This window comes from Scyliorhinus canicula, chromosome 3 (assembly GCF_902713615.1).
Source record: "Scyliorhinus canicula chromosome 3, sScyCan1.1, whole genome shotgun sequence".
Taxonomy (NCBI): domain Eukaryota; kingdom Metazoa; phylum Chordata; class Chondrichthyes; order Carcharhiniformes; family Scyliorhinidae; genus Scyliorhinus; species Scyliorhinus canicula.
The window spans coordinates 32,730,856-32,757,046 of NC_052148.1; the positions used below are offsets into that span (position 1 = coordinate 32,730,856).

General features: G+C 46.1%; 1 protein-coding gene across 4 annotated transcripts in view; it reads right to left on the bottom strand.

The window, feature by feature from the left end:
* Positions 1 to 26,191, bottom strand: part of LOC119963885 (pantothenate kinase 3-like) — a 57,564-nt gene that overhangs the window by 21,777 nt on the left and 9,596 nt on the right. For all 4 annotated transcript variants that reach the window (XM_038793247.1, XM_038793246.1, XM_038793248.1 and 1 more), the window contains 2 exons: positions 19,447 to 19,799; positions 16,831 to 17,084 (listed from right to left, as the gene is read on the bottom strand). In XM_038793247.1, the coding sequence (XP_038649175.1) occupies positions 16,831 to 17,084; positions 19,447 to 19,799 (607 nt within the window). The remainder of the gene's footprint in view (positions 1 to 16,830; positions 17,085 to 19,446; positions 19,800 to 26,191) is intronic.

A 26,191-nucleotide genomic window follows, 5' to 3' on the forward strand; every position in this document is an offset into this window, starting at 1 on the left:
GTGACTCCATCCTCCTCCTCGGCCACCCCATCTTGGGCTCCCATCGCATTCTCTCTCCTAGCACTAGCACACCAATCAGTAGCTAACAAATTGAAATAACTGCCTTAGGTAGGTCAAGCTACAAAGACAGTTTTTGTAGGATTTAAAGCAGCTGCCCTGGACAAGTCCCAGGGTTCCCAGTTTGTGAGGTGTTGGTCCAGACCGTTCATGATTTTGATTTATATTACATGTCCTCTCAGCCTTCTCAAAGGAGAACAGCCCAGCTTCTCCAATCCATGTAACTAAACTCCCTCATCCCTGGAAACATTGCCATGAATCTTTTTTCATGAATCTTCCCACCATTTCTCATTCAGTGCCTCAGTGCCTCAAAAGCAACTCAAAAACTTGTATTGCTGTCGAAGAGGTAGTTTTCAGTACTGCCACAACGGTCACATTGTTGCTAGAGATGTAACTGGGGCGTATTTTGACTGCATATGCACATCCAATTTTTTGAGAAAACAATATAGCATGCTTGCACACGTTGTTTTGTTGCAAAGCTATCAGCACTTTTGCCTGGCAAAGTGATTGAGTTAATATCCAAAGCACTGGCTCTCCATAGCTAGAACGGATGTATGCAACATAAAGTATCACTCCTAGAAGGGTTTATGTTAACGAATTAATGTAGTACTATAGATAACCAACTACTCCAGAAGTATATAACAAAAAGGTTGCATTGAGGGAACATTCCGAATTTTTTTCATTCAAGGAATGTGGGTATTGCTGGCTGGGGCAGCATTTATAGTCTACTGGAAGTGTCCTGCAGTGAGAATCGCAGTAAAGCAGTCTGGAAGAGCTGTTCAGACAGTGTGCTTGTGAGAATGCAACTAGTAGAGTTGACAAGGGGGAGCCAGTGGAAGTGGTATATTTGAATTTTCAGAAGGCTTTGGACAAAGTCCTGCATAAGAGATTTGCATGCAAAACTAAAGAGCAAGGGATTGGGAGTAGTGTATCGAGATGGATAGAAAACTGGTTGGCAGACAGGAAACAAAGTAGGAATTAACGGGTATTTTTCAAATTGACAGGCAGTGACCAGTGGCATACCGCAGAGATCGGTGTTAAGACCTCAGCTATTCACAATATATATATATATATATATATATATTTATTGGGACAAGCTGAATGAGTGGGCAGATGCAGTATAATTTGGAGATCCACTTTTGGTAGCAAAAACAAGGCAGCAGACTATTATCTGAATTGCCATAAGTTAGGACAGGGGAATGTACAACCAAGACCTGGGTCCTCATACGCCAATCATTGAAGGCAAGCATGAGTGGGCGGCATGGTAGCACAGTAGGTAGCACTCTTGCTTCATAGCCCCAGGGTCCCAGGTTCGATTCCTGGCTTGGGTCACTGTCTGTGCGGAGTTTGCGCATTCTCCAGGTGTCTGCGTGGGTTACCTCCGGGTGCTCCAGTTTTCTCCCATAAGTCCCGAAAGGCGTGTTTGTTAGGGGAATTGGATATTCTGAATTCTTCCTCAGTATACCCAAACGGGTGCCGGAATGTGGCGACTTGGAGCTTTTCACAGTAATTTCATTGCAGTGTTAATGTAAGCCTACTTGTGACAATAAAGATTATTGCAACAGGTGGTAAAGGGAATTGATATGCTGGACTTCATTGAGGGAGGATTAGAGTACAGGAGCAGGGATGTCTTGCTGCAATTATACAGAGCCTTGGTCAGCCATGATTGTAATGAATGGCAGAGCAGGCTCGAAGGGCCAAATGGTGTTCTCCTGCTCCTATTTACTATGTTTCTATTCCCAATTGCCCCCCATTTTAGAAGGCATTAAGAGTCAACCACAATGATATGGATCTGGAGTCACATGTAGGCTGGATCGGGTAAAGATGTCCTTCCCTAAAGGCAAGGGTGGCAGTGGGTTAAATTGTGGTCTTGGTGTGGAGTTTGCATATTCTCCCAGAGTCTGCGTGCGTTTCCTCCAGGCACTCTGGTTTCCTCCCACAGTCCAACGATGTGCCGGTTTGGTGGGGTTATGGGAATGGGGTGCTCTATTCAGAGGGTCGGTGCAGACTCGATGGGCCGAATGGCATCCTACTGCACTCTAGGGATTACATGGGTTTTTACGACAATTGTTTCATGGTCATCAATAAACTTTTAATTCCAGGTTTTAAAAAGTGAATTCGGATTTCACTGTCTGCTGCGGTAGGAATCAAACATGGGTTCCTCGATTTTGTTCACTGAACCCAGTTTGTGAAATGCTATGGTAAAGGACCAACCATGATCACATGAAATGGTGGAGCGGGATCGATGGGCCAAATGGTTTCTGCCTAGTCCTATTTTTCTAGGCTAATGAAGAACCTACCTACCTCTTTGTCTTAAATATTCAAAGGCTCTGCTTCCACTGTCTTTTGAAGAAGAGACTCAAAAAATACTCATTTGTCTTAAATGGGGAGTTACTTATCTTTAACCAGTAACCCCTCGTTCCAGATTTTCACACAAGACGAAAAATCCTTTTCAGAATTACCCCTGTAAATACCTTTACCTTGGGGCCATTTAGCTCAGTTGGCTGGACAGTTAGTTTTTGATGCACAGCAAGCCGAAAGTGGGGGTTCAATTCCTGTACCAGCTGAGGTTATTTGTGAAGGCCCCGCCTTCTCAACCTTGCCCGAGGTGTGGTGACCCTCCGGTTAAATCATCACCAGTCAGCTCTCCCCCTCAAAGGAGAAAGCAGCCTATGGTAATCTGGGACTTTGGTGACTTTACTTGCCTTTCAGTGTGCAGAGTGTGCCCAAGTTACCTCACAAAATGAAAAAGCATGGTTAAAACAAGCTCTTCAAAGACATTAAAAAGCAAAAAGGCTTTTATACAGAGCTTCTGAAGACAGCTTAGTGAGCAGAGCAGAGATGGCCTGCTTGTTGTAATGGGAGCAGCACAGGTTAGAGCTGGAGGATGTGAAATTATACATAGCCTGGAGAAAGTTGCGAAAGGGGTAACACCAAGCAAGGGATTTGTACAGTGCTATTATTCAAGAAGTTATATATTCAGTTATTTATTGTACAGAAGCAAGTCATTCAACGCATCAAGTCTATGCAAGCTCAGCTTCCGGTGTGGACCATGGAGTAAGTGGTCACACATAAGGCAGCTCCTGCCCAAGGTTACATAAAAGAGCTCTTTTTCTTTTTTTACGCGGGGTGGAATTTTGATGAAAAGACGTAGGTGAATGTTGGAGGAGTACATTCCTCCAGGAATGGTATGTCTCTTGGTTATCAGACCCGGCAAAAACAGTGAAAGATTTGGCTGAAGCTGCAGCAGACAAAAGCCTCTTCCAGCATGCAGGTGGGGTAAGGGCGAGCTGAAAGGCCTCAAGCTGACTCGAGGGCCTTTATTAAAGCTGAATTCCAGCAGCAGAGGGAACAACTGTGAAAAAATCTCGCCAAGACCATTGGAGAAGCGGTGACGAGACTTCCGGTGGCGGCCATGGAGGAGTAGGTCGTGCATCCGGCAGCTCCCGTCTGGAACCCACTCTCGGACCTTTTTCAGGAGTTTCCACGGACTTTTTGGGGCAGATCGGTGAAGCGAACACTGCCAAAAGGATTCCCTCTCTGTTGTATGGATAGCTGGACCAGGAGTGGCCGGGTGAAGCGTTCAAGTCCCAGCAGACAGAAGCGTGCGGAGCGGGCGCCGAGGCACTGCATGGCGGCTGGTATAGACCAGGGTCCATGGACGAAGTGGGCACAGGAGAAACAGGAGTTCCTTAGGGGCTGCTTAAAAAGGACATAGAATCATAGAATTTACAGTGCAGAAGGAGGCCATTCAGCCCATCGAGTCTGCACTGGCTCTTGGAAAAAGCACCCTACCCAAGATCAACAACTCCACCCTATCCCCATAACCCCACCCAACACTAAGGGCAATTTTGGACTTTATCATGGCCAATCCACCTAACCTGACATGCTGGCCCCGATGAAGGCATCAATAGACCAAATGATCGCAACTCAGGCAATACAATGGAAAGCCATTAAGGAGATGGAGAAAAAGCTATCCGACCAGGAGGACGAGTTAGTTGTATTGGCCCTTACGGCGGAGGCGCAGGATGACCTCCACAAGAAGTGGTAGGAGAGGCTGGAAGACCTAGAAAACAGGTCCAGGAGACAGAACTTGAGAATTGTGGGCCTCCCCGAAGGTGTGGAGGGGTCGGATGCGGGAGCATGTGTGTCCAAGATGCTGGAGACGCTGATAGGGATGGGGTTATTCCCTCAACCCCTGGAGCTGGACGGGGCACACAGAGCCCTCGCAAGGAAGCCCAAGGCAAATGAACCGGCAAGGGCCATGGTGGTGAGATTTCATCGCTTCTCGGACAAGGAACTTGTCTTGCAATGGGCAAAAAAAGAACGGAGAAGCAGGAGGGAGAACAGCATGATACGCATCTACCAGGTCCTGGCCAAAAGGCGTGCTGTATTCAACCGTGTGAAGGCGACCCTCTTCAGCAAGGGCGTGAAATTTGGGATGCTACACCCAGCGAGGCTATGGGTCACGTACAAGGAATGGCATCACTATTTTGAGACGCCGGACGAAGCGTGGTCATTCGTCAAACAAGAAAAGCTGGACTCGAAGTAAAGGACAGTTAAGCTTTGGTGGAATGCGGCGGTGGGACTGGGTAACATGGTACCATTTCTAATATAAGATTGTATGCAATGTTGGGTGCGTCAAGGGCTGTGGTGGTGGCTGGAGGGTGCAGTGTTTGCAGCAAAGTTGAGACACGGAGGGGGTAGGGGGCCCTGTACAGTCCGGATTTTCGGGAAGTTGGAGCCTTGGTTCAACAAGTGTCTCCTCACGGGACAATGTTAGCGTCTTTGGTTTATTTTTTGTTTCGTATTACTATTTACTCACTGGGGCTGAAGAGGTAGTTTAATTGGTTTATTCACGTGGGGAGAAGGGTCCGGACAATGAGGCGACAGTCTGATCGGCGCAGGGGGCGGGAGCTGCCAGGGTAAGCATGGGTCAGCTGATTCATGGGAGCATAGTGGGGGGGGGGGGGGGGTGAGCAAGTGCCCAGCTGGTGCTTGGCAGGGCGAGGGGGATGCTGCTTTGCTGACAGAGGAGGTATCAATTTTGGGGTACCAATTGAGGGTCGGGGTGGCGGCTTCCTGTGGGGGTGTTCAAGGAAGCGAAGGGCGCGGGCTCGAGGTTGGCCAAGAAAGGGCGATGGCTAGTCGGTGGGGGGGTAGCCCCCCCGTCCAGGCTGATCACGTGGAATGAGGGGTTTGAATGGTCCGGTCAAAAAAAAGAGTGCGCGTGTTCGTGCATCTAAAGGGGTTAAAGGCAGACGTAGCAATGCTTCAGGGAGACACATTTAAAGCTCGCAGATCACACAAGATTGAGAAAGGGATGGGTAGGCCAGGTGTTCCATTCAGGGCTGGATTCGAAGACCGGGGAAAGCAATTCTGATCCGTAAGGGTGTGGCATTCGAGGCAGAGAGAATGGTGGGAGATAGGGGGGGGCAGGGATATAATGGCGAGTGGAAAGTGGGAGGGGGTCCGGGTGGTGTTTGTGAATGTCTATGCTCCGAATTGGGATGTCGTGGAATTTATGAGACGCATGCTAGGCAAAATCCCGGACTTAGAGTCACACTACCTGATCAAGGGGGGAGACTTTAACACAGTCATTGAGCGCGAGCTGGACCGGTCGAAGTCCAGGACAGGGAAGCAACCAGCAGCGGCTAAGGAACTGAAGGGTTTTATGGAGCAGATGGTGGTTTGGGGGGGGGGGGGGGGGGGGGGGGGTCCCTGGAGATTCACGCGGCCGAGAGCGAAGGAGCTCTCTTTTTTTCTCCCAGGTTCATGAGGTTTATTCCCGCATAGACTTTTGTCTTGAGCAGGGCGTTAATCCCAAAGGTGGCAGGGACAGAATACTCAGGAATCAGTCTCAGACCATGCCCCACACTGGGTGGACCTGCGGCTTAGTGAGGAGAGGGGGCAGCACCCACTCTGGAGATTGGATGTGGGGCTGCTGGCGGACGAAGAGGTTTGCGAGCGGATTAGCAGGAACATCCAGGATTACCTGGAAACAAACGATAAGGGTGAGGTAGCAACGGCAAGGGAGGCTCCGAAGGCAGTTGTCAGAGGGGAACTCATCTCAATTCGATCCCATAGGGAAAAAGAGAGAAAGAGCGGAGAGGGAGAGACTGGTGGAGGAGATACTCAGAATGGACAGGAGATACGTGGAGGCCCCCAAGGCGGTGCTACTGAGGGAGCGGCAGAGTTTGCAGGTGGAGTTTGAACTGCTGACCACAGAGAAAGCAGTAGCACAGCTGAGGAAAGCAAGGGGGGCAGTGTATGAGTATGGGGAAAAAGCGAGTAGAATGCTGGCACACCAACTGCGAAAGAGGGAGGCGTCCAGGGAAATCGGGGGAGTAAAGAACAAGGAGGGTAACACGGTCTTGGATCCAGTGGGGGGTGGTGAACGAAGTCTTTAAGGAATTCTATAGTAAACTATACAAGTCGGAGCCCCCAACAGGACCGGAAGAGATGAGGCAATTTTTTGACCAGTTGAGGTTTCCAAAGGTGGAAGAGGACCTGGTGGAGGGGCTGGGGGCCCCGATTGAATTGGAGGAGATTGTCATGGGTATAGAGGGCATGCAATCGGGTAAAGCTCCAGGGCCGGACGTTTACCAGGTAGAATTCTATAAGAAATTTTCGGTAATATTGAGCCCACTCCTGATGAGGACCTTCAATGAGGCTAGAGAGAAAGGAACCCTCCCCCCAACAAGGCCACAGGCTTTGATCTCACTCATTCTTAAACGAGGAAAGGACCCGGAACATTGCGGGTCATACAGGCCGATTTTGCTTTTAAACGTAAATGCCAAATTGCTAGCTAAGATTCTGGCCACAGGAATTGAGGATTGCATCCCAGGGGTGATAGAGGAAGACCAGACTGGGTTTGTTAAAGGCAGACAACTCAATACCAATGTCCGGAGACTTTTGAATATTATTATGCTGCCCTCAGAGGGAGGGGAGGCGGAGGTGGTAACAGCGATGAACGCAGAGAAAGCCTTTGACCGGGTGGAGTGAGAGTACCTCCGGGAAACGCTGGAGAGGTTTGGGTTTGGTGAGGGCTTTATTGGCTGGGTGTAACTGCTGTACCAGGTGCCTGTAAAGGTGCATGTACAAACCAGCTGAGGTCGGGGTACTTCGAGCTTCACCGGGGGAAACGAGGCAGGGGTGCCTCCTCTCCCTGTTACTACTTGCCCTAGTTATACAACCACTAGCTATGGCACCGAAAGCCTTGAGGAACTGGCGGGGACTGGTTCAGGGGGGGGGGGGGGGACATCGGGTCCCGCTGCATGGGGATGATTTGCTCCTGTACATTCCGGACCCTGTGGAGGGGACGGGGGAGGTCTACGGATCCAGAGGGATTTTGGTAGTTTTTCAGGGTACAAACTGAACATGGGAAATAGCGAGTTGTTTGTGATCCAGATGAAGGGGTAGGAGGAGAGACTGAAAGAGCTGCCGCTCTGGATGGTAGAGAGAAGTTTTCGTTACCTGGATATACAGGTGGCCAGGAAATGGAATGCCCTGCAAAGGCTCAACCTGATCCAGTTGGTGGAGCAAATGGAAGGGGTCTTTAAAAGGTGGGGCATGCTCCCACTGTCACTGGCAGGGAGGGTGCAGACCATGAAAATGACTGTCCTCTCTAGATTTTTGTTTGCCTTTCAGTGCCTCCCCATCTTCATTCCCAAGGCCTTTTTTACGCGAGTGAGTAGGATCATTGCGGACTTGTGGCCGAATGAGACCCCTTGAGTAAGGAGATCGCTGCTCGAGCGCAGTCCCGGGGGGGGGGGGGGGGGCACGGGCTGATGCTGCCGAACTTTCGCAACTACTACTGGGCAGCCAATATAGCTTGGGGGGGGGGCACGGCGGCGTGGGAGCAGCTGGAGGCGGCGTCATGTAAAGGTACTAGTCTGGGAGCTTTGATAACAGCTCCTTTGCCGTTCTTGCCGATCCGTTACTCCACAAGTCCGGTGGTGGTGGCGACACTGCGGATCTGGGGTCAGTGGAGGAGGTACAAGGGGGTGGAGGGGTACTCTAGAGCTAAGGAATAAAACAGAGCCAAATTGAGTGTAAAGCACACTCACCCAGAACAAGCAACAGCAAGTACGAGCCTTCCTGAAAAAACAGGTAGTGGCTTTTCCGACGCTGCCGCCACTGAGGATACAGGACAGGGTGGCCTCCGACACCTGGGTGGGGGAGGGTGTTGGATATCTACCAGGAACTACAGGAGGCGGAGGAAACTCCGGTGGAGGAGCTCAAGGGCAGGTGGGAGGAGGAGCTGGGTGAGGAGTTGGAAGCGGGTCTGTGGGCAGAGGTCCTGGGCAGGGTTAATTCCTCCTCATCATGTGCCAGGCTCAATCTAATTAAAATTAAGGTGGTCCACCAGGCACACATGACGGCAGCGAGAATGAGCAAGTTTTTTGGGGTAGAAGACAGTTGTATGAGGTGCAGAGGCAGCCCTGCAAACCATGTCCACATGTTTTGGACATGCCCGGAGCTTAGTGTTCTGGCAAGGGTTCACGAGGGCAATGTCCAAGGTGCTTAACACACGGGTGGTGCCGAGTCCAGAGATAGCGATCTTTGGAGTGTCAGAAGATCTGGGAGTTCAGGGGACGAAAGAGGCTAACGTCTTGGCCTTTGCTTCCCTAGTAGCCCGGAGACAGATTTTATTAATGTGGAGGGACTCGAAGCCCGAGTGTAGAGACTTGGGTTACTGACATGGCTGGGTTCCTCAGCCTCGGGAAAATAAAATTTGCCTTAAGAGGGTCTACACTAGGGTTCTCTCGGAGGTGGCAGCCGTTCGTCAACTTGCAGCAATCCGTGGGGGGGGGGGGGGGGGGGGGGGGGGGGGGTTGGGCTTCATTGGGGATGGTGTGGGAAAACTGGGTCGCGTGGGCTAATGTCTATTTAATTGTTATTGTATATTCTCTTTTTGCACTAGTTTGTTTTATTCTGGGAACTGTTTTATTATGAAAAATTCTGCAAAACCTTAATAAAGATACTTTTTTAAAAAAAAAGTCTATGCCAGCTATGTGAGCAACCCCATCAGTCTAACTCCCCTGCTTTAACCCATAGCCCTGCAAGTTAAGTTCCTTCAAATGCCAACCCAATTTCCTTCTGAAATAATTATCTTTGCTTCCTCCACCTACGTGGCCAGCGAGATCGGTCATCAGAACTCACAGCGTAAAAAAAAAAAGCTAATCCTCACATTCCCTTGCATTTCTTGTCCAATTTGTGTCCCCCAGTCCAATTTGTGTCCCCCAGTCCTATCAGCCAATGCAGGCCTTTCCTCATCTACTTGATCCAAATCTATCATACTCTCCCCTTTTTAAAAAATTTATTGGGATGTGGGCTTCGCTGGTTAGGCCCAATATTTGGCTGTTTAGCACACTGGGCTAAATCGCTGGCTTTGAAAGCAGGCCAGCAGCACGGTTCGATTCCCGTAACAGCCTCCCCGAACAGGCGCCGGAATGCGGTGACTAGGGGCTTTTCACAGTAACTTCATTGAAGTCTACTCGTGACAATAAACGATTTACATTTTTTTTTCCATTTCATATTCATTGCCCATCTGTAATTGCCCGTGAAGGTTACGAGTTGTCTTCTTGAATTGCTACAGTCCATGTGGTGTCGGAACACCCACAGCGCTGTTCGAGAGGGAGTTCCAGGATTTTGACAAAGCAACAGTGAAGGAATGGCGATATATTTCCCTGTCAGGATAGTGGGCAGCTTGGAGTGCAACTTGTCCAAGTTATTTGTAAAGTGTTGCCCTTGTCCTTCTAGATCATAGTAGTTGTGGGTCTGGAAGGTGCTGTTAAAGGAGGCTGACTGGATTCCTACATTGCATCTTGCAGATGGTACACACGGCTGTTATTGTGCAGCAGTGGTGGAGGGATATAATGTTTGTGGAAGGGGTAGCAGTCAAGTGGGCTGCTTTATCCTGGAAGGTGTCAAGCTTCACGAGTGCTGTTGGAGCTGCATTCATTCAGGCAAGTAGGGAGTATTCCATCACACTCCTGATTGTGCCTTGTAAATAGAGAGGGGGTGGTTCAGGTGGGTGTTACTTGCCACAGGATTCCTAGCCTCTGACTTGGTCACCATGGTATTTAAATGGCTACTCCAGTTCAGTTTCTGGTCGATGATAATCTCTAGGATGTTGATGATCTTGTTCTCCCATCATCTCCAACACCACCTTGTAACTAAAATCCCTAATTCTTGTTAAACGCTTCTGTACCTTTTCAGGGGCCCGCTTATCCTTCCTGAAATGTTAGGAGATGGAGAAGCAGTGGAGGCCATCAAGTGCACAGCTAATGGGCAACTGGATCAGGTTGTAGAATTGTGAAATTTGTGAGGGCAGAGCTAAAGAGGGTGGGTGATAAGGAAAGACTGGTCAAACAAGAAAGTGTAAATGGAATCCCGCTTGCAGTGAGAGCCAAAACCAACAGCTTGAATATTTTCCAAATTTAACTGGAGCAAAAAGTCATCCAAGACTGGATACCCTGAACATCTCCCTTAAATTCACCCCCTCCTACCTTGAACCTGTGCCCCTTTGTAACTGACACTTCCACCCTTGGAAAATCCTCTGACTATCCACCCAGTCTATGCACCTCAATTTTGTAGACTCCTATCAGGTCTCCCCTCAGCTTCCGTCTTTCCAATGAAAACAATCCTTTGTTTATTCAACCTCTCCTCATAGCTCACACTCAGAGGACCAGGCAACAGCCTGGTAAACCTTCTTTGCACTCTTCAAAGTTTCCACTCCCTTCTGATAATGTGACCAGTACTGCACGCAATACTTCAAATGCGGCCTAACAATGATTTTATATAGCTGTGGCATGATTTCCCAATTCCTATACTCAATGCCCCGGCTGATGTAGGCAAGCATAATGCCTTCTTAATCACCTTGGCCACCTATTGACCTGCATGCCCTAGATCCCTCTGGATGTTAATGTTCCTAAGGATTCTGCCCATTTACAGTATAACTCATAGCTAGATTTGATCCTCCACAATTCATCACCTCGCATTTGTCCAGATTAAACTCCATCTGCCATACCTGTGCCCAAGTCTCCAATCTATCGATATCCTGCTGTATTCTCTGACAATTCTCAGCCCAACAGCAACTCCGTCAATCTTAGTTTCATTTGCAAACTTACTAATCAGACCACTCACATTTTCCTCCAATCATTTATATATACTACAAACAAGAGGTCCCAGCACTGATCCCTGCAGAACACCATTAGCTACAGATCTCCATTCTGAAAAACACCCTCCCACCCCGAATCCCATGTGATTTTAGTTTTTGTACCAGTCTGCCATGTGGGTCCTTGTCAAACGCCTTACTAAAGTCCATATCAACTATGTCGACAGCCCTTCCCTCATCAATTTTCTTTGTTACCGCTTCAAAAAAACTTAAATCAAGTTGGTGAGACATGACCTTCCACATCCAAACCATGCTGCCAATCACTAACTAGTCCATTTTTCTCCAAATGTGCATATATCCTGTCCCTGGTATCTTTTCCAAAGGCTTCTCCACCACTGACGTCAGGCGCATGCGTCTATAATTTGTTGGATTATCCCCGCTTTCTTTCTTAAACAAGGGAAGGACATTGGCTATTGTCCAGTCCTCTGGAACTTCCGCTGTGGTCAAAGAGGATGTGAAGATAACTGTTAAGGCCCCAGTTATCTCTCCCCTTGCCTCCTGCAGTAACCTGGGGAAGATCCCATCCAGCCCCAGGTACTTATCTACCTTAATGCAATTTAGGATACTCAACACTTCCTCCTTTGATATACTGACAATTCTCAAGATTGTTCACACATCTATCCTGGACCTCAACATCCGTCATGTCCTTCTCCCTCATGAATACCGATACAAAGTACGCATTAAGAATTTCACCCCGTGGTTCCATGCATAACTTCCCTCCATCGCCCTTTTGAATGGGCCGACTTTGTCTTGCTACCCTCTTACTCCTAATATATGCATAAAAAGCCTTGGGATTCTCCTTGGCCATGCTTACTAAAGACATTTCATGACCCCTTTTAGCCCTCCTAATTCCATGTTTAAGTTCCTTCCTACTTTCACTGTATTCCTCAAGGACTTCGCCAGTTTTTAGATGCCTAGACCTATCGTATACTTCCTTTTGACTGAGCTTACAATTTACCTCGTCATCCATGGTTCCCGAATCCTGCAATTTCTATACTTCATTTTTGCGGGTACATGCCTGTCCAGCACTTCAATCAACTGGCGTTTAAAAGACTCCTACATGTCAGATGTGGATTTGCCCTCACAGCCGCTCTCAATGCACATTCCCCAGTTCGTCTAATTTGGATGTAATTGAGCCCCTCACAATTAAGCAACTTCACCCGCTACCACTCTTGCCCTTATCCAGGACCACTCAATCTTAGGGAATTAGGGTCGCTAAGCCCAACATGCTCCCCCACGGAAACATCAATCACCTAGCTTGGCTCATTCTCCAATACCAAGTCTAGTATAGCCCCCTCCCTGGTGGATTGTCAACATACTGCATCAAAAAGCTCCTGGACACATCTAACAAATTGCTCTCCATTAGAGCCCCTGGCTGTAATGAATTACCAGTCAATATGTGGGCAGTTAAAGTCATGCATCACAACTACCCTGCTTTTTTCACAGCTTTTCAGTATCTGACTACACAACTACTGCTCGGTCTCCTGCGGGCTGTTGGGAGGTCTATAGTACACACCCAACATTGTGATTTCACCCTACTTTTCTCCCCCCCGCCCTCAGTCTCTACACTTACTGGCTTGCTGTTCCGGTTCCCACTCCCCTGCCACACTAGTTTAAACCCTCCCGAACAGCACTACCAACTATTTCCACCCAGGATATTGGTGCCCCTCCAGTTGAGATGCACCCCTTCCTTCTTGTACAGGTCCCACCCCTACCGTGGGCAGCACGGTAGCATGGCGGTTAGCATAAATGCTTCACAGCTCCAGGGTCCCAGGTTCGATTCCCGGCTGGGTCACTGTCTGTGCGGAGTCTGCACGTCCTCCCCGTGTGCGTGGGTTTCCTCCGGGTGCTCCGGTTTCCTCCCACAGTCCAAAGATGTGCGGGGGGGGGGGGGGGGGGGGGGGGGGGGGGGGGGTTGGGTTACGGGTGGATACGTGGGTTTGAGTAGGGTGATCATGGCTCGGCACAACATCGAGGGCCGAAGGGCCTGTTCTGTGCTGTACTGTTCTATGTTCCCCAGAAGACACCCCAGTGATCCATTTATCTGAAGCCCTAGAAATTCATTTGTTTTGAAAGGGTTATAGAAGAGGGAAGGTCCAACATATAAAAGTTGTAGAAGACGTCAGGACAGAGTTGGACCACAAGACAAAAGAATGTAAACACTTGTTACCACGTGTTTTACCAAGGGGAAAAAATGGGGCAGTGTAATGTTTTGTGAATAACAGCTCAGATACAGGGGGAGTTGATGGCAGAGCGATATTGTCACAGGACTAGTAATCCAGAGACCAAGAGTGGTGCCCTGGGGACCTGGACTGGAATCCCACCACAGCAGATGGTGAAGTAGAATTCAATAAGAATCTGTAATTAGAAGTCTAATGGCAACCATATTTTCCGTCTGCCGATTGTTGTAAAAAAATCCATCTGGTTCACGAATGCCCTTTAGGGAAGGAATTCTGCCATCTGGCCTGGCCGACGTGAGACGCAGATCCACAGCAATGTGGTTGATATGCAAGGGCAATTAGGAATGCACACATTCCATAAATTAATATAACTATAATACATCAAATCTCACTGGGTTGAATAATTAGTTGTGCACAAGCCATGAAAAGCAGTGCCATTAATTATTTGTAATCTTTCAAACAAGGTTTCAAATGTTTGCACTAGCTTTTAGTCAAACAATTTTGGAAATAGAAATGCAGTTCAGACTTATCTTCAATGTCTAACAGAGCAGAGAATTAATCTTTATTGTTGTCACAAGTAGGCTTTCATTAACACTGCAATGAAGTTACTGTGAAAAGCCCCTAATTGCCACACTCCGGTGCCTGTTCGGGTATACAGAGGGAGAATCCACCAATTCCAATGTCCAATTCACCTAACAGCACATCTTTCGAGACTTGTGGGAGGAAACCAGAGGACCCGGAGGAAACCCAAACAGACACAGGGAAAACATGTAGACTACGCACAGTGACCCAAGCCAGGAATCGGACCCGGGACCTTGGTGCTGCAAAGCAACAGTGCTAACCACTGAGCTACCCTGCCACCATTTCAATTCAATTACATGTTGAAATAAATGGAGATATTAAATCTAGCATACTATTGAAAGTAATAAGCATGGTGGAGACATGGCATAGTTATAATGTTACTGCATTGGTATTCTAAAGGCCTGGGTACATGGGCTCAAACTCCACAATGGCAGTCGGAAATTTAGAATTGTAAAATAATGACGAAAACATTTGTTGTTTGTCACAAAAACCCATCTTGTTCACTAATGTCCATGGGAAGAAAATCTGCCATCCTTACCTTGTCTGGCCTACATGCAACTCCAGATCCACAGCAATGTGGTTGATTCTCAAATGCTCTCAGAAATAGCCTCGCGAACCAGTCAGTTTAAGGGCAATTTGGGACAGACAACAAATGCTGACCTTACCACCACATTCAATGAAAACGCAAGGAACAGATACAAGATTAGATTTTTTTTCAAGAGATGCATTAACGAGAAATTCTTCAAAGGTGACGTGTTACAACTTTAGATAGCAGGCAGGGCAGCTTTTACTTAAAAAAAAAATTGTTCTCCAGATGAGAATGTCACAGGCAAGGCGATATATGTGGTTCATCATAATTGCTTTTCAGGTGGTGAGCTGCCTTCTTGAACCACTGCAGTCCATATGATGTATTTACACCCACACAGTGTGCTGTTAGCAAGAGTGTTCCAAGATTTAGACCCACTGATTGCAAGTCAGGACTGTATGGAGCTTACTGATGGTGGTGTTTCCATGTGGTACAGGCTGCAGGTTTGGAAGATGCAGCAACTCGCAAAGCATCTCTCTGACAGCAGTGCATCTTGACTGTTGTCACTGTGCGGGAAATGGAGGGAGTAAATGCTTACGTTGGGGGGGATGGAGTACCAACCAAATGGGAGGTTAAAACATTATAGCTAGGACCTCTAGTAGTGCATGTATGGATACTGAAGGAGTCAGCTGGTGAATCACATCTTCCGATCTTCTGCTTTCCCTGTGTGAAGTAATTTTATGTTGAATTCCAGAAATTCCCTACCATTTGAGCAAGCATTAACTGTAATCTCAAGTCGGAACTTTGTCCAAAGATGTGCAGGTGAGGTGGATTCGCCATGGTAAATTTCCCCCGAAGTATTCAAACGCTAGGTGGGGTTAAGGAATTACTGGGATAGGGCCTCGGTGGGGTGCATGTTCAAAGGTCGTTGCAGACCCAAGGGGCCAAATGGCCTCCTTCTGCACTGTAGGGATTCTATGATAATTAGCACAGTTGGTGATTTCACTGGTTTTGATAGAGATCCTCCACAGCATATGAACACAAGATGTAGTCATAAGTCCAAACAATATTGAACATTTTCATTTTACATCCTTGAGCAAACAGACCATTATTAATTTCATCAATGACCACCAAAATTTTGAACTCTCGTTAAGTGTTGGAGGACTGATGAAGTACAATCAACTGGTCCCGCTCAAACCAGTTTTACTTGAAGCTTTTTAATAATAATCTTTATTGGTGTCACAAGTAGGCTTACAGTAACATTGCAATGAAGTTACTGTGAAAAGCCCTTAGGCAGGGCAGCACGGTGGCACCGTGGTTAGTACTGCTGCCTCACCCTGCCAAGGTCCCAGGTTCAAGCCCAGCTCTGGGCCACTGTCCGTGTGGAGTTTGCACATTCTCCCGTGTCTGGATGGGTTTCACCCCCACAACCCAAAGATGTGCAGTGTAGGTGGATTGGCGACACTAAATTGCCCCTTAATTGGAAAAAATTAATTGTTCACTAAATTTATTATATATATATTTTAAAATCCTAGTCGCCACACTCCGGAGAATTCAGAATGTCCAGTTCACCTAACAAGCACGTCTTTCGGGACTTCTGGGAGGAAACCCACACAGATACAGGGAGAATGTGCAGACTCCGCAGAGTGACCCAGCTGGGAATCAAACCCGGGTCACTGGTACCGTGAAGCAACAGTGCTAACCACTGTGCTACCAGTTACCCAAAGAAAAACTATGGAAAAGTTTTCCTGCTCGCTTTTTAAAAAAAGACAAGCTGATCAAAATGATCAGAAGTGAGTGAAGTTGGAAGAGGCAAAAAGAAAATACAGCGATCATCGACTGAAAATAGGGATGCGGAAGGGGACAACAATTGTGTGAAATATCAAGGTATTGCAACCAGACTTGCTCAATGGAAGACAGTGTATTAAATAGAACAGCAATGGCAGTGGGTTAGCCCTGCTGCCTCACGCCGCCGAGGTCCCAGGTTCGATTCCGGCTCTGGGTCACCGTCCATGTGGAGTTTGCACATTCACCCCGTGTTTGCATGGGTTTCGCCCCCACAACCCAAAGATGTGCAGGCTAGGTGGATTGGCCACACTAAATTGCCCCTTAATTGGAAAAAAAATGAATTGTGTACTCTAAATTTATAAATAAATAAATAGAACAGGGTTAGTTAAGGCACACAGTTTCTCTATCCAATAGGTGAGGAAGTTGCCCAAAATGGTCAGTCACAGAGTAGAAAACCAATCGTTAAACAAACCCCAACTACATCTCAAGATGACTCTGCCATGTTTGTCACTCACCTGGTGCCAGTTACCCGCTTATAATTGTCCTTGGAGTACACAGCAAGAATACTGACTCCTGATCCAATATTCACCAGCAGCAGTGGAAAGGGATTATCCAAAGCACATGCCATCTTCTGACACCTTTCTGGATCTGTTGGATGCTCGAAGTAATAGCACTCTGCACACCCATTGAAGCCTATCGAGTCAATATACATTATTCCACGGATAAGACAGTCAAGTTCATCCAACTTTTGAAGCTGCAGATTAACAATCTAAAAAAAAAATATACACAGAACCAGGTTAAGCATCAAGACAAGCAATATTCTTTTCGTACAATTATAAAAGCTCTTCCTCCAATTATGTTCCAACTTTAAATTCTATTATAGAATAACACTTACCAAAATAATTGAAAAAAACGATCCAGACATTAAAAAACTCCGACTTTGGAAACCGCACCATATCAAAAAGTAATAATAATCAATAATGCCAAATAACATTATGCAGTGTGGACAATGGGCACCTCCAGTAAGAGATAATCTGCATTCTGCAAATTATCTCACCGTGACATTCAAGGCATACCATTGCCCACTACTAACATCCTGCAGGTTACCAATGACCAGACACTGAACTGAACATACAGTGCAGAAGGAGGCCATTCGACCCATCGAGCCTGCACTGACCCACTTAAGCCCTCACTTCCACTCTATCCCCGTAACCCAATAACCCCTCCTAACCTTTTTGGTCACGAAGGGCAATTTATCATGGCCAATCCACCTAACCTGCACGTCTTTGGACTGTGGGAGGAAACCGGAGCAACACAGGGAGAACGTGCAGACTCCTCACAGACAGTGACCCAGCGGGGAATTGAACCTGGGGCCCTGGTGCTGTGGAGCCACAATGCTATCCACTTGTGATACCGTGCTGCCCAGCACATATTTGTTCGCATGTATCTCAAATTTTCACCCTTATGTTTAAATCCCTCTATGTACTCACTCCACCCCATCTCAATGCCTGCAATTCTACAACCCTCCAGGCCAACAAGTAATCAGTTTTTCTGAATCTGACATCTTGTGCATTTACCCTTTCACTACCTCACCGTAAAATGTTGCTCTATTCAATTATGAAGATGTCAACCATATAAATACTGTAGCTACAAGAAGTCAAAGACTGGGGACTCTGCAGCAAGTAGTTCACCTCTCGAGTCCCCAACGCCTGTCCATCACTGATAAGAAGTCAGGAACTCAACAAGGCTCTTTTAACAGCACCTTCCAAAGCCATGATCTCTTACCACCTAGAAAGACAAGGGCAGTTGATACCTTCTAGTTCCCCTCCAAGCCCCAGATACCACCTGAACTTGGAACTATAGCACCATTCCTTCATTGTCACTGGGTAATAATCCAGAAACTCCAGTCCAAACAGCACTGAGTGCACCCGATGGACTACAACAGTTCACGGTGGTGGTTCCCCATCATCTACTCAAGGGCAATTAGAGTTGAGTAACAACTGTTGACCTAGTCAGCGATGCCTACTTCCCACAAAAGAAGGTAGGACAGAAGTAGTCCGAAATAAAATATTCTTAGAGCAATATAGAAGGATAATTAGATTGCAAGCATCTCAAAAAACTTATGTAAATATAGTCACATGATTTGGCCATACTACCCTGCCTGCCTGTCCCACTGCAAAACATGAACTACTCAGGGGTAGAAGTCAGCTGCCTCAAAGGCCTGTACCAACTCATCAAACCTATATTGTACATGTGGGTCAGATCAACTAACTGAAGAAAAGTTGACTAATTGAAAAATGACGTTGCTTTTACAGATCTGGTTCCAGTGGATTCCACAATTTAGACATCTACAACCACACTAAAGGTACACCTTTCTTTTGAGTGAAGCTAAAAAAGTAACACGGTAAGTTACCATGTATCTAGTGATTTTTCACAAATTATACTGAGTCAAGGTCAGAAGATCAGGAGTTTATAATTAGCGATCCCTATGGACCATGCCACAGATGCGTAGCATTTTAGAAAAGCATAATACACAAAATAGCATACTCAGCCATAATTTTAAGCGCAAATTCAAAACAATCAGTTTTATTTTAGGCAACTTCAGTATGTAACAGTGGGTAACACCTGTGTATAGCAAGACCTGCGTTTGTGATTTTTTGTTAATGGTTAGAAGACAAAACAAAACTGGACAGCTGATTCCCGTTTACTGCTATTAAATATTCAGCTTATAATATTTCTGAACCACACGAGAGAGACCTTAAGTGGCAATGAACTGGAGAGATCATTTTACTTGAAGGAAATTGATGTTGATCAATGAAAGGGAAAGTGCTGGAAAATCTCAGCGAGTCTGGCAGCATCTGTAGGGAGAGAAAAGAGCTAACGTTTCGAGTCCGATGACTCCTCGTCAAAACTTTGAGAATGTTGAAACATTATCCTTAAACCCACAACACGACCTCACACATTTTAAACTCTACCGGGACAGATCCCTGAAGCAGAAAATGTAATTGTGAATGAATATCTAATTTCCAAGTTTAATCAACCTGGAATGAGCCGGAAAAGAAAAATATACGACTAAACATGGCTCTAAAGTCCCAGATTTTGACACATGAAAAGCAAAATTATGTACATACTGTGCGCAAGTCTGGCTCAAATTTGTATGCCCCGCCTCCAGTGGCGCACAGTGTTGTGTGCAGAGTTGAAAAGTGTTTGGCTTTACCCATTTGAATAAATGCTGGCATATTCTGGGTGGGAAACCTTATGAAGTGCAAATTGCCTTTGCGTCCACAAATTGTCAAATCTTTGAGTTCAAGATGAACGTCACGGATGCCTGTGGATCCATAAGCCACGTTGGAGGTCAAATATTTCCGTATACTTCTGAGATTTTCCACTTCCTCCTCCTCTTCCTCAGCAGTAATGTCCTTTGGTTCAAAATAAACCAGTTTCACCAAAGTTCCGCCAATGTCCATACCAAACCATGGAAAAGCTGCAAGCAAAAGGCAAAGGTTAGACCAAACTCATGATTGCTTACTCAAAGAACTTCCCAAATAAACCTTCTGACTGCTGATTGCCTCAGCAACAAGTGAAAAGGATTAAAGGGATATCAGATTAACCATGATCTTATTGAGTGGTGGGACAGGCTTGAGGGGCCGAATGTCCTACTCCTTGTTTGTATACCGTATGGAGCAGGGTGTTGAATGTTTTCCAAATTGTTTGCTCTTAGTAAATACGCAGACTGGTTGGGTGAGCACCAGGGCTCAATGTTGCCACGTCCAAGTATAACATGCATCTGTAAGTGCCTTTTATCTAGTTAAAAGTCCCATGGCACTTCACAGGAGCATTTCAATTAGCATGGAAGCACATTCCAAGTTATGAGGGCAGATGGCCAATAGCTTGGTTAAAGGTGGCAGTTTTTAAGGGGCACCTTAAAAGAGAAAAGTTGAGGGACTTAGGAAGGGAATTCCAGTGCTCACTCACAACTAAGGCAGCTGAAAGCACAGCAGCCAGGAGTACAGTGATCAAATTCAGTATTCATTTGAGACTAAATTGTAGAACTGCAGATATTTTGATGGGAGATAGCCACAGAGGGCCCAAAACAAGGAGACTTTTAAAAATCAACATATTGCCAGACTGGAAATCAAAATTGAGTAGATATGTGATCATTAAAAGCTGTGTGTGGAAACATGGTTTCAAAATTAATGGATGCGGACCACCAAATTACTCCTTCCAAGGCTTTTTTGGACTCGAGTTAACAGAGGGCAACTCTGATTGATGGCTGGTGACTCCAACTACCACATGCACCCTTTGGTAGATAAGCTCCAGGTTACGAGGAGCATCTTCACACTAAGCTAGGACAGTGGCCTTGGCTTGAGGTGCGTTATGTGGCTATTTGGAGGATTTTACACCTAGGGGGTAGAGACTTTACCGACTACTTTTTTGTGCCAAGAGCAATCCTACACCTGGCGTCCACTACCCCCACATGTATAATTGTACCCCTGGCAGATTCTGCCTGTACCGTCTTCGGCTAGAGTTGAAGGAAATGAACGGAATTAGTACATTTATCTGGAAAGAAACCTCGTCTCTCTAGTTTGAAAAGGAGGCGAAGCGAGGACTAGGTCGCCTCAAAATATGAGGCTATGTCAACTGGGCTCTTATCCAAGATTCATAGGGGACTGAGTTAGGACGGATTCGGTATCCATTTGGATCAATATTGAAGGTCAGTTTATCCAATACAGGTCTTGTTTGATGGCGATAATAATGAAGGTTCTGAATGTGATAATCCTATTATTAATGCTCAGAATGTGGAGGGTGATTCGTCAACTAGAAGGGAGATCTGAATTGACTTTGCGCTCTCTCCTATCCAGGGCAGTCCAGACTTTTCACCCAGTCTAATCGACCATGGATTCAATATCTGACTTTTGTACGTTGGGAGACAGAGATACTTCCTCATAAACCTTTTGAGCAGCCATGTCAGCAATTTGGCATCCTAAGACAATCCTTATTGAATTTATTTATTTATTTATTTAAAGTTTTTTGCCTCCACATTTTTGCATCTTGATTCCTCAATTTCCCCGGTGGAACTAGATGAATAAGTTCTGAGGCTTCAAATTCCAGATCCTGTATTACTAGTCATGGGAAAAGGACTACACAATCAATATCAACGAGGAGACGGGGGCAACATATGCTGGTAAAAATTTCAACTTGCGAAGGATAACCAGTTCAAGATACCTTAAGACACAGATGTGATCCTGCTCTATCCCCGATGTGTACTGGTAATCGAGGGAGGTTAGCATTGCTGCCTATGGTGCCGAGGACCTAGGTTCGAATCCCAGCCCTGGGTCACTGTGCGTGTGGAATTTGCACGTTCTCAGTGTCTGCGTGGGTTTCATCCCCACAACCAAGAGATGTGCAGGATAGGTGGATTGGCCAGGCTAAATTGCCCCTCAATTAGAAAAAATAATTGGGTACTCCAACTTAAAATACATTGTCTATGGGTTTGTGTCAGGATTCACTTTTTTAAAAATACAAAGTCAATGCGCAGAGTGGACATGGAAAATCCTTTATCCATCTCATTGCTTGCTCCTTCAAATTGAGGCCAATTCATGGTCTTCACAAGAAACATACAAGATCCAAGCGGACAAGAAAAAGCATTGCACCTCATCTTGGGCTTGATCCGACACTTAATCTGAGCCAAAAGGCCAAGAAGCGGCGTCAGGATTCAATCCTATTGGTCAAGTGTGATCAGAGCGCTCGAGAGGATTTTTGAAAAAAGTCTGGGTCTTCCAGGCAGGATCTGATTCTAATGCAAAATATTCTGACCATTACCGCTTGTAAAAATATCCTATGCTCCTGTATTAGTGACAAATATCCTTCTATCCAAAGGTGGAATAAGTTGATTATGGAATGCATCCGCTGGAATTAACATCTGTACTCCACTTTAATTCTGATGCAATGCGTAAAATATGGTACCCCCATCTTAAATTGAGCGGCTTCAACTTGGCTGGCTCCGGTTCAACTTTACATGAGCTAATTCAATTCACCTCAGTCTGAATCGCAATACTTCAGGGTATGCAAGATTGGTTATCCTTCTGTATTCATACGATATATTCGATTTAGATTTATTGTCACATGTACAGAGGTACTGTGAAAAGTATTGTTCTGCGTACAATCCAGCCAGATCATTCCATTCATGTAAAATATAGGACATATGATAACTACACAATGTGTGTTGACAGACATCAGGTGAAGCATAGAGTGTAGTATTACTCAGTAGAGAGGATGCATGGGGAGATCAGTTCAGTCCATAAGAGGGGCATTCAGGAGTCTGGCAACAGCAGGGAAGAAGCTTTTAGTGTATATTCAGACTTTTGTATCCCCTGCCCGACAGAAGAGGTTGGGAGAGTAGCCCAGGTAAGAGGGGTCTTTGATTGCTATCTGCTTTTCCAAGCCAATGGGAGGTGTGGACAGAGTCAATGGATGGGAGGCGGGTCCGTGTGATGGACTGGGCTGTGTTCAGGACTCTAATTTCTTAGTCTTGGGCTGAGCAATTGCCATACCAAACTGATGCAGCCAGATAGAAAGCATCCTATGGTGCATATGCAAGAATTACTAAGGGTCAACGGAGGAGGTAAAGGCACTGTTGTGCTTTCTTGGTTGTAGTGTCAACGTGGATGGACCAGGACAGATGGGCTGCACGGAAGCAGAGTGGTTAGCATTTGTTTCACAGCGACAGGCACTCTGGTTCGATTCCCGACTTGAGTCACCATCTGTGCGTAGTATGCATATTCTTCCCGTGTCTGCGAGGGTTTCCTCCGGGTATTCGGGTTTCCTCCGGGTATTCGGGTTTCTTCCGGGTATTCGGGTTTCCTCCCACAAGTCCCAAAAGACGTGCCTGTTAGGTAAATTGGACATTCCGAATTCTCCCTCAGGTGTACCCGAACAGGCGCCAGAGTGTGGTAACTAGGGGATTTTCACAGTAACTTCACTGCAGTGTTGATGCAAGCCTACTTGCGACACTAATAAAGATTGATTGTTGGTGATGTGCACACCTAGGAATTTGAAGCTGTCAGCCATCTCAGCACCATTGATACAGTCAGAGATGTGTACGATACTTTTGAAATCAATGTCCAGCTCCTGAATTTGCTGACATTGAGGGAGATTGTGTTGCATCTCCCTCCGCTCCTGACTCATTGTTGTTTGAGGTCCGTGTAATCAGCAAACTTGTAGATGGAGTTGGGTCTCAATTTTGCCACTGTCATGAGAATGTAGGGAGTATAGCAGGGCACCAATATTGGAGAACTATCCTGGAGATGTTAATCCTTACTGATTGTGGTCTATGGGTCAAGACGCAAGGATCCAGTTGCAGTGGGTGGAGTCAAGTCCTAGGTTTGGTTGTGATTATGGTGTTAAGGCAGAGCTGTAGTCAATGAATAGGAGTTTGACAGAGGAGTCCTTGTTGAGATCCTGCAGGGATGAGTGTCAGGCCAGGGAGACGGTGGATGCTGTCGACTGGTTGTGGCAGAATGTGAACTGCAGTGGATCAAGGCATTCTGGGAGTAGAGTTGATGTGTCTTATGACCATCCTCTCTAAGCACTTCACAATGATAGACGTCAAGGCCAACCGACAGTAGTCGTTGAAGGCCTGGTGGTTCTTATGCACCAGTATGATGGTGGGGAGGGTTTAAACTAATGTGGCAGGGGGATGGGAACCGATGCAGGAAGTTGGAAGATAGTAAAACAGGGACAGAAGCAAAAGGAAGTAAGAGGAAAAAGTGCAAGGAAGAGAAGACATAGTCAAAAATCAAAAAGGGCGACAGTACAAGGTACAGTGACTGAGGGGAGCTCAGTGAATAGGCCCAGTAATACTAAAAGGATGTTAAGATTCAAAACAGAGGTTAAAAAACCCAACATAAGTGTACTTTACCTGACTGCTCGTAGTATTCGGAATAAAGTAAACAAGTTGATGGCACAAATCATCGTGAATGACTATGATTTAGTGGCCATTACCAAACATGGTTAAAGGATGGTCACGACTGGGAGTTAAATATCCTAGGGTATCAAACTATTCGGAAAGACAGAGTGGATGATAAGGGAGGTGGTGTTGCTCTGTTATTTAGGGATGACATCGGTGCTATGGAGGATAAGGTTGAATCCATTTGGGTGGAAATCAGGAATAGTAAGGCGGAAAAGTCACTGATAGGAGTAGTCTATCGGCCACCAAATAATAACGTTATGGTGGGGCAGGCAACAAACAAAGAAATAACTGATGCATGTAGAAATGGTACAGCAGTTATCATGGGGGATTTTAATCTACATGTCGATTGGTTTAACCAGGTCAGTCAAGGCAACCTTGAGGAGGAGTTTATAGAATGTATCTGCGATAGTTTCCTAGAACAGTGTATAATGGAATCTACGAGGGAACAAGCGGTCCTAGATCTTATCCTGTGTAATGAGACAGGATTGATTCATGATCTCAGTTAGGGATCCTCTCGGAAGGAGTGACCACAATATGGTGGAATTTAAAATACAGATGGAGGGTGAGAAAGTAAAATCAAATACTAGTGTTTTGTGTTTAAACAAAGGAGATTACAATGGGATGAGAGAAGAACTAGCTAAGGTAGACTGGGAGCAAAGACTTTATGGTGGAACAGTTGAGGAACAGTGGAGAACCTTCGAAGCGATTTTTTACAGTGCTCAGCAAAGGTTTATACCAACAAAAAGGACGGTAGAAAGAGGGAAAATCGACCGTGGATATCTAAGGAAATAAGGGAGTGTATCAAATTGAAGGAAAAAGCATATAAAGTGGCAAAGATTGGTGGGAGACGAGAGGACTGGGAAATCTTTGGGGGGGGGGGGGCAACAGAAAGCTACTAAAAAAGCTATAAAGAAGAGTAAGATGGAGTATGAGTAAACTTGCTCAGAATATAAGAAAAGACAGTAAAAGTTTTTACAAATATATAACACAAAAAAGAGAGGCTAAGGTAAATATTGGTCCTTTAGAGGATGAGAAGGGAGTTTTAATAATGGGAGATGAGGAAATGGCTGAGGAACTGAACAGGTTTTTTGGGTCGGTCTTCACAGTGGAAGACACAAATAACATGCCAGCGACTGATAGAAATGAGGCTATGACAGGTGAGGACCTTGAGAGGATTGTTATCACTAAGGAGGTAGTGATGGGCAAGCTAATGGGGCTAAAGGTAGACAAGTCTCTTGGCCCTGATGGAATGCATCCCAGAGTGCTAAAAGAGATGGCTAGGGAAATTGCAGATGCACTAATGATGATTTACCAAAATTCACTAGACTCTGGGGTGGTCCCGGTGGATTGGAAATTAGCAAACGTGACGCCACTGTTTAAAAAAGGAGGTAGGCAGAGAGCAGGAAATTATAGGCCAGTGAGCTTAACTTCGGTAGTAGGGAAGATGCTGGAATCTATCAAGTAAGAAATAGCGAGGCATCTGGATAGAAATTGTCCCATTTTGCAGACGCAGCATGGGTTCATAAAGGGCAGGTCGTGCCTAACTAATTTAGTGGAATTTTTTGAGGACATTACCAGTGCAGTAGATAACTGGAAGCCAATGGATGTGGTATATCTGGATTTCCAGAAAGTCTTTGACAAGGTGCCACACAAAAGGTTGCTGCACGACGCATGGCATTAAGGGTAAAGTAGTAGCATGGATAGAGGATTGGTTAATTAATAGAAAGCAAAGAGTGGGGATTAATGGGTGTTTCTCTGGTTGGTAATCAGTAGCTAGTGGTGTCCCTCAGGGATCAGTGTTGGGTTCACAATTGACATAGATGATTTGGAGTTCGGGACCACGGGCAATGTGTCCAAGTTTGCAGATGACACTAAGATGAGTGGTAAAGTGAAAAGTGCAGAGG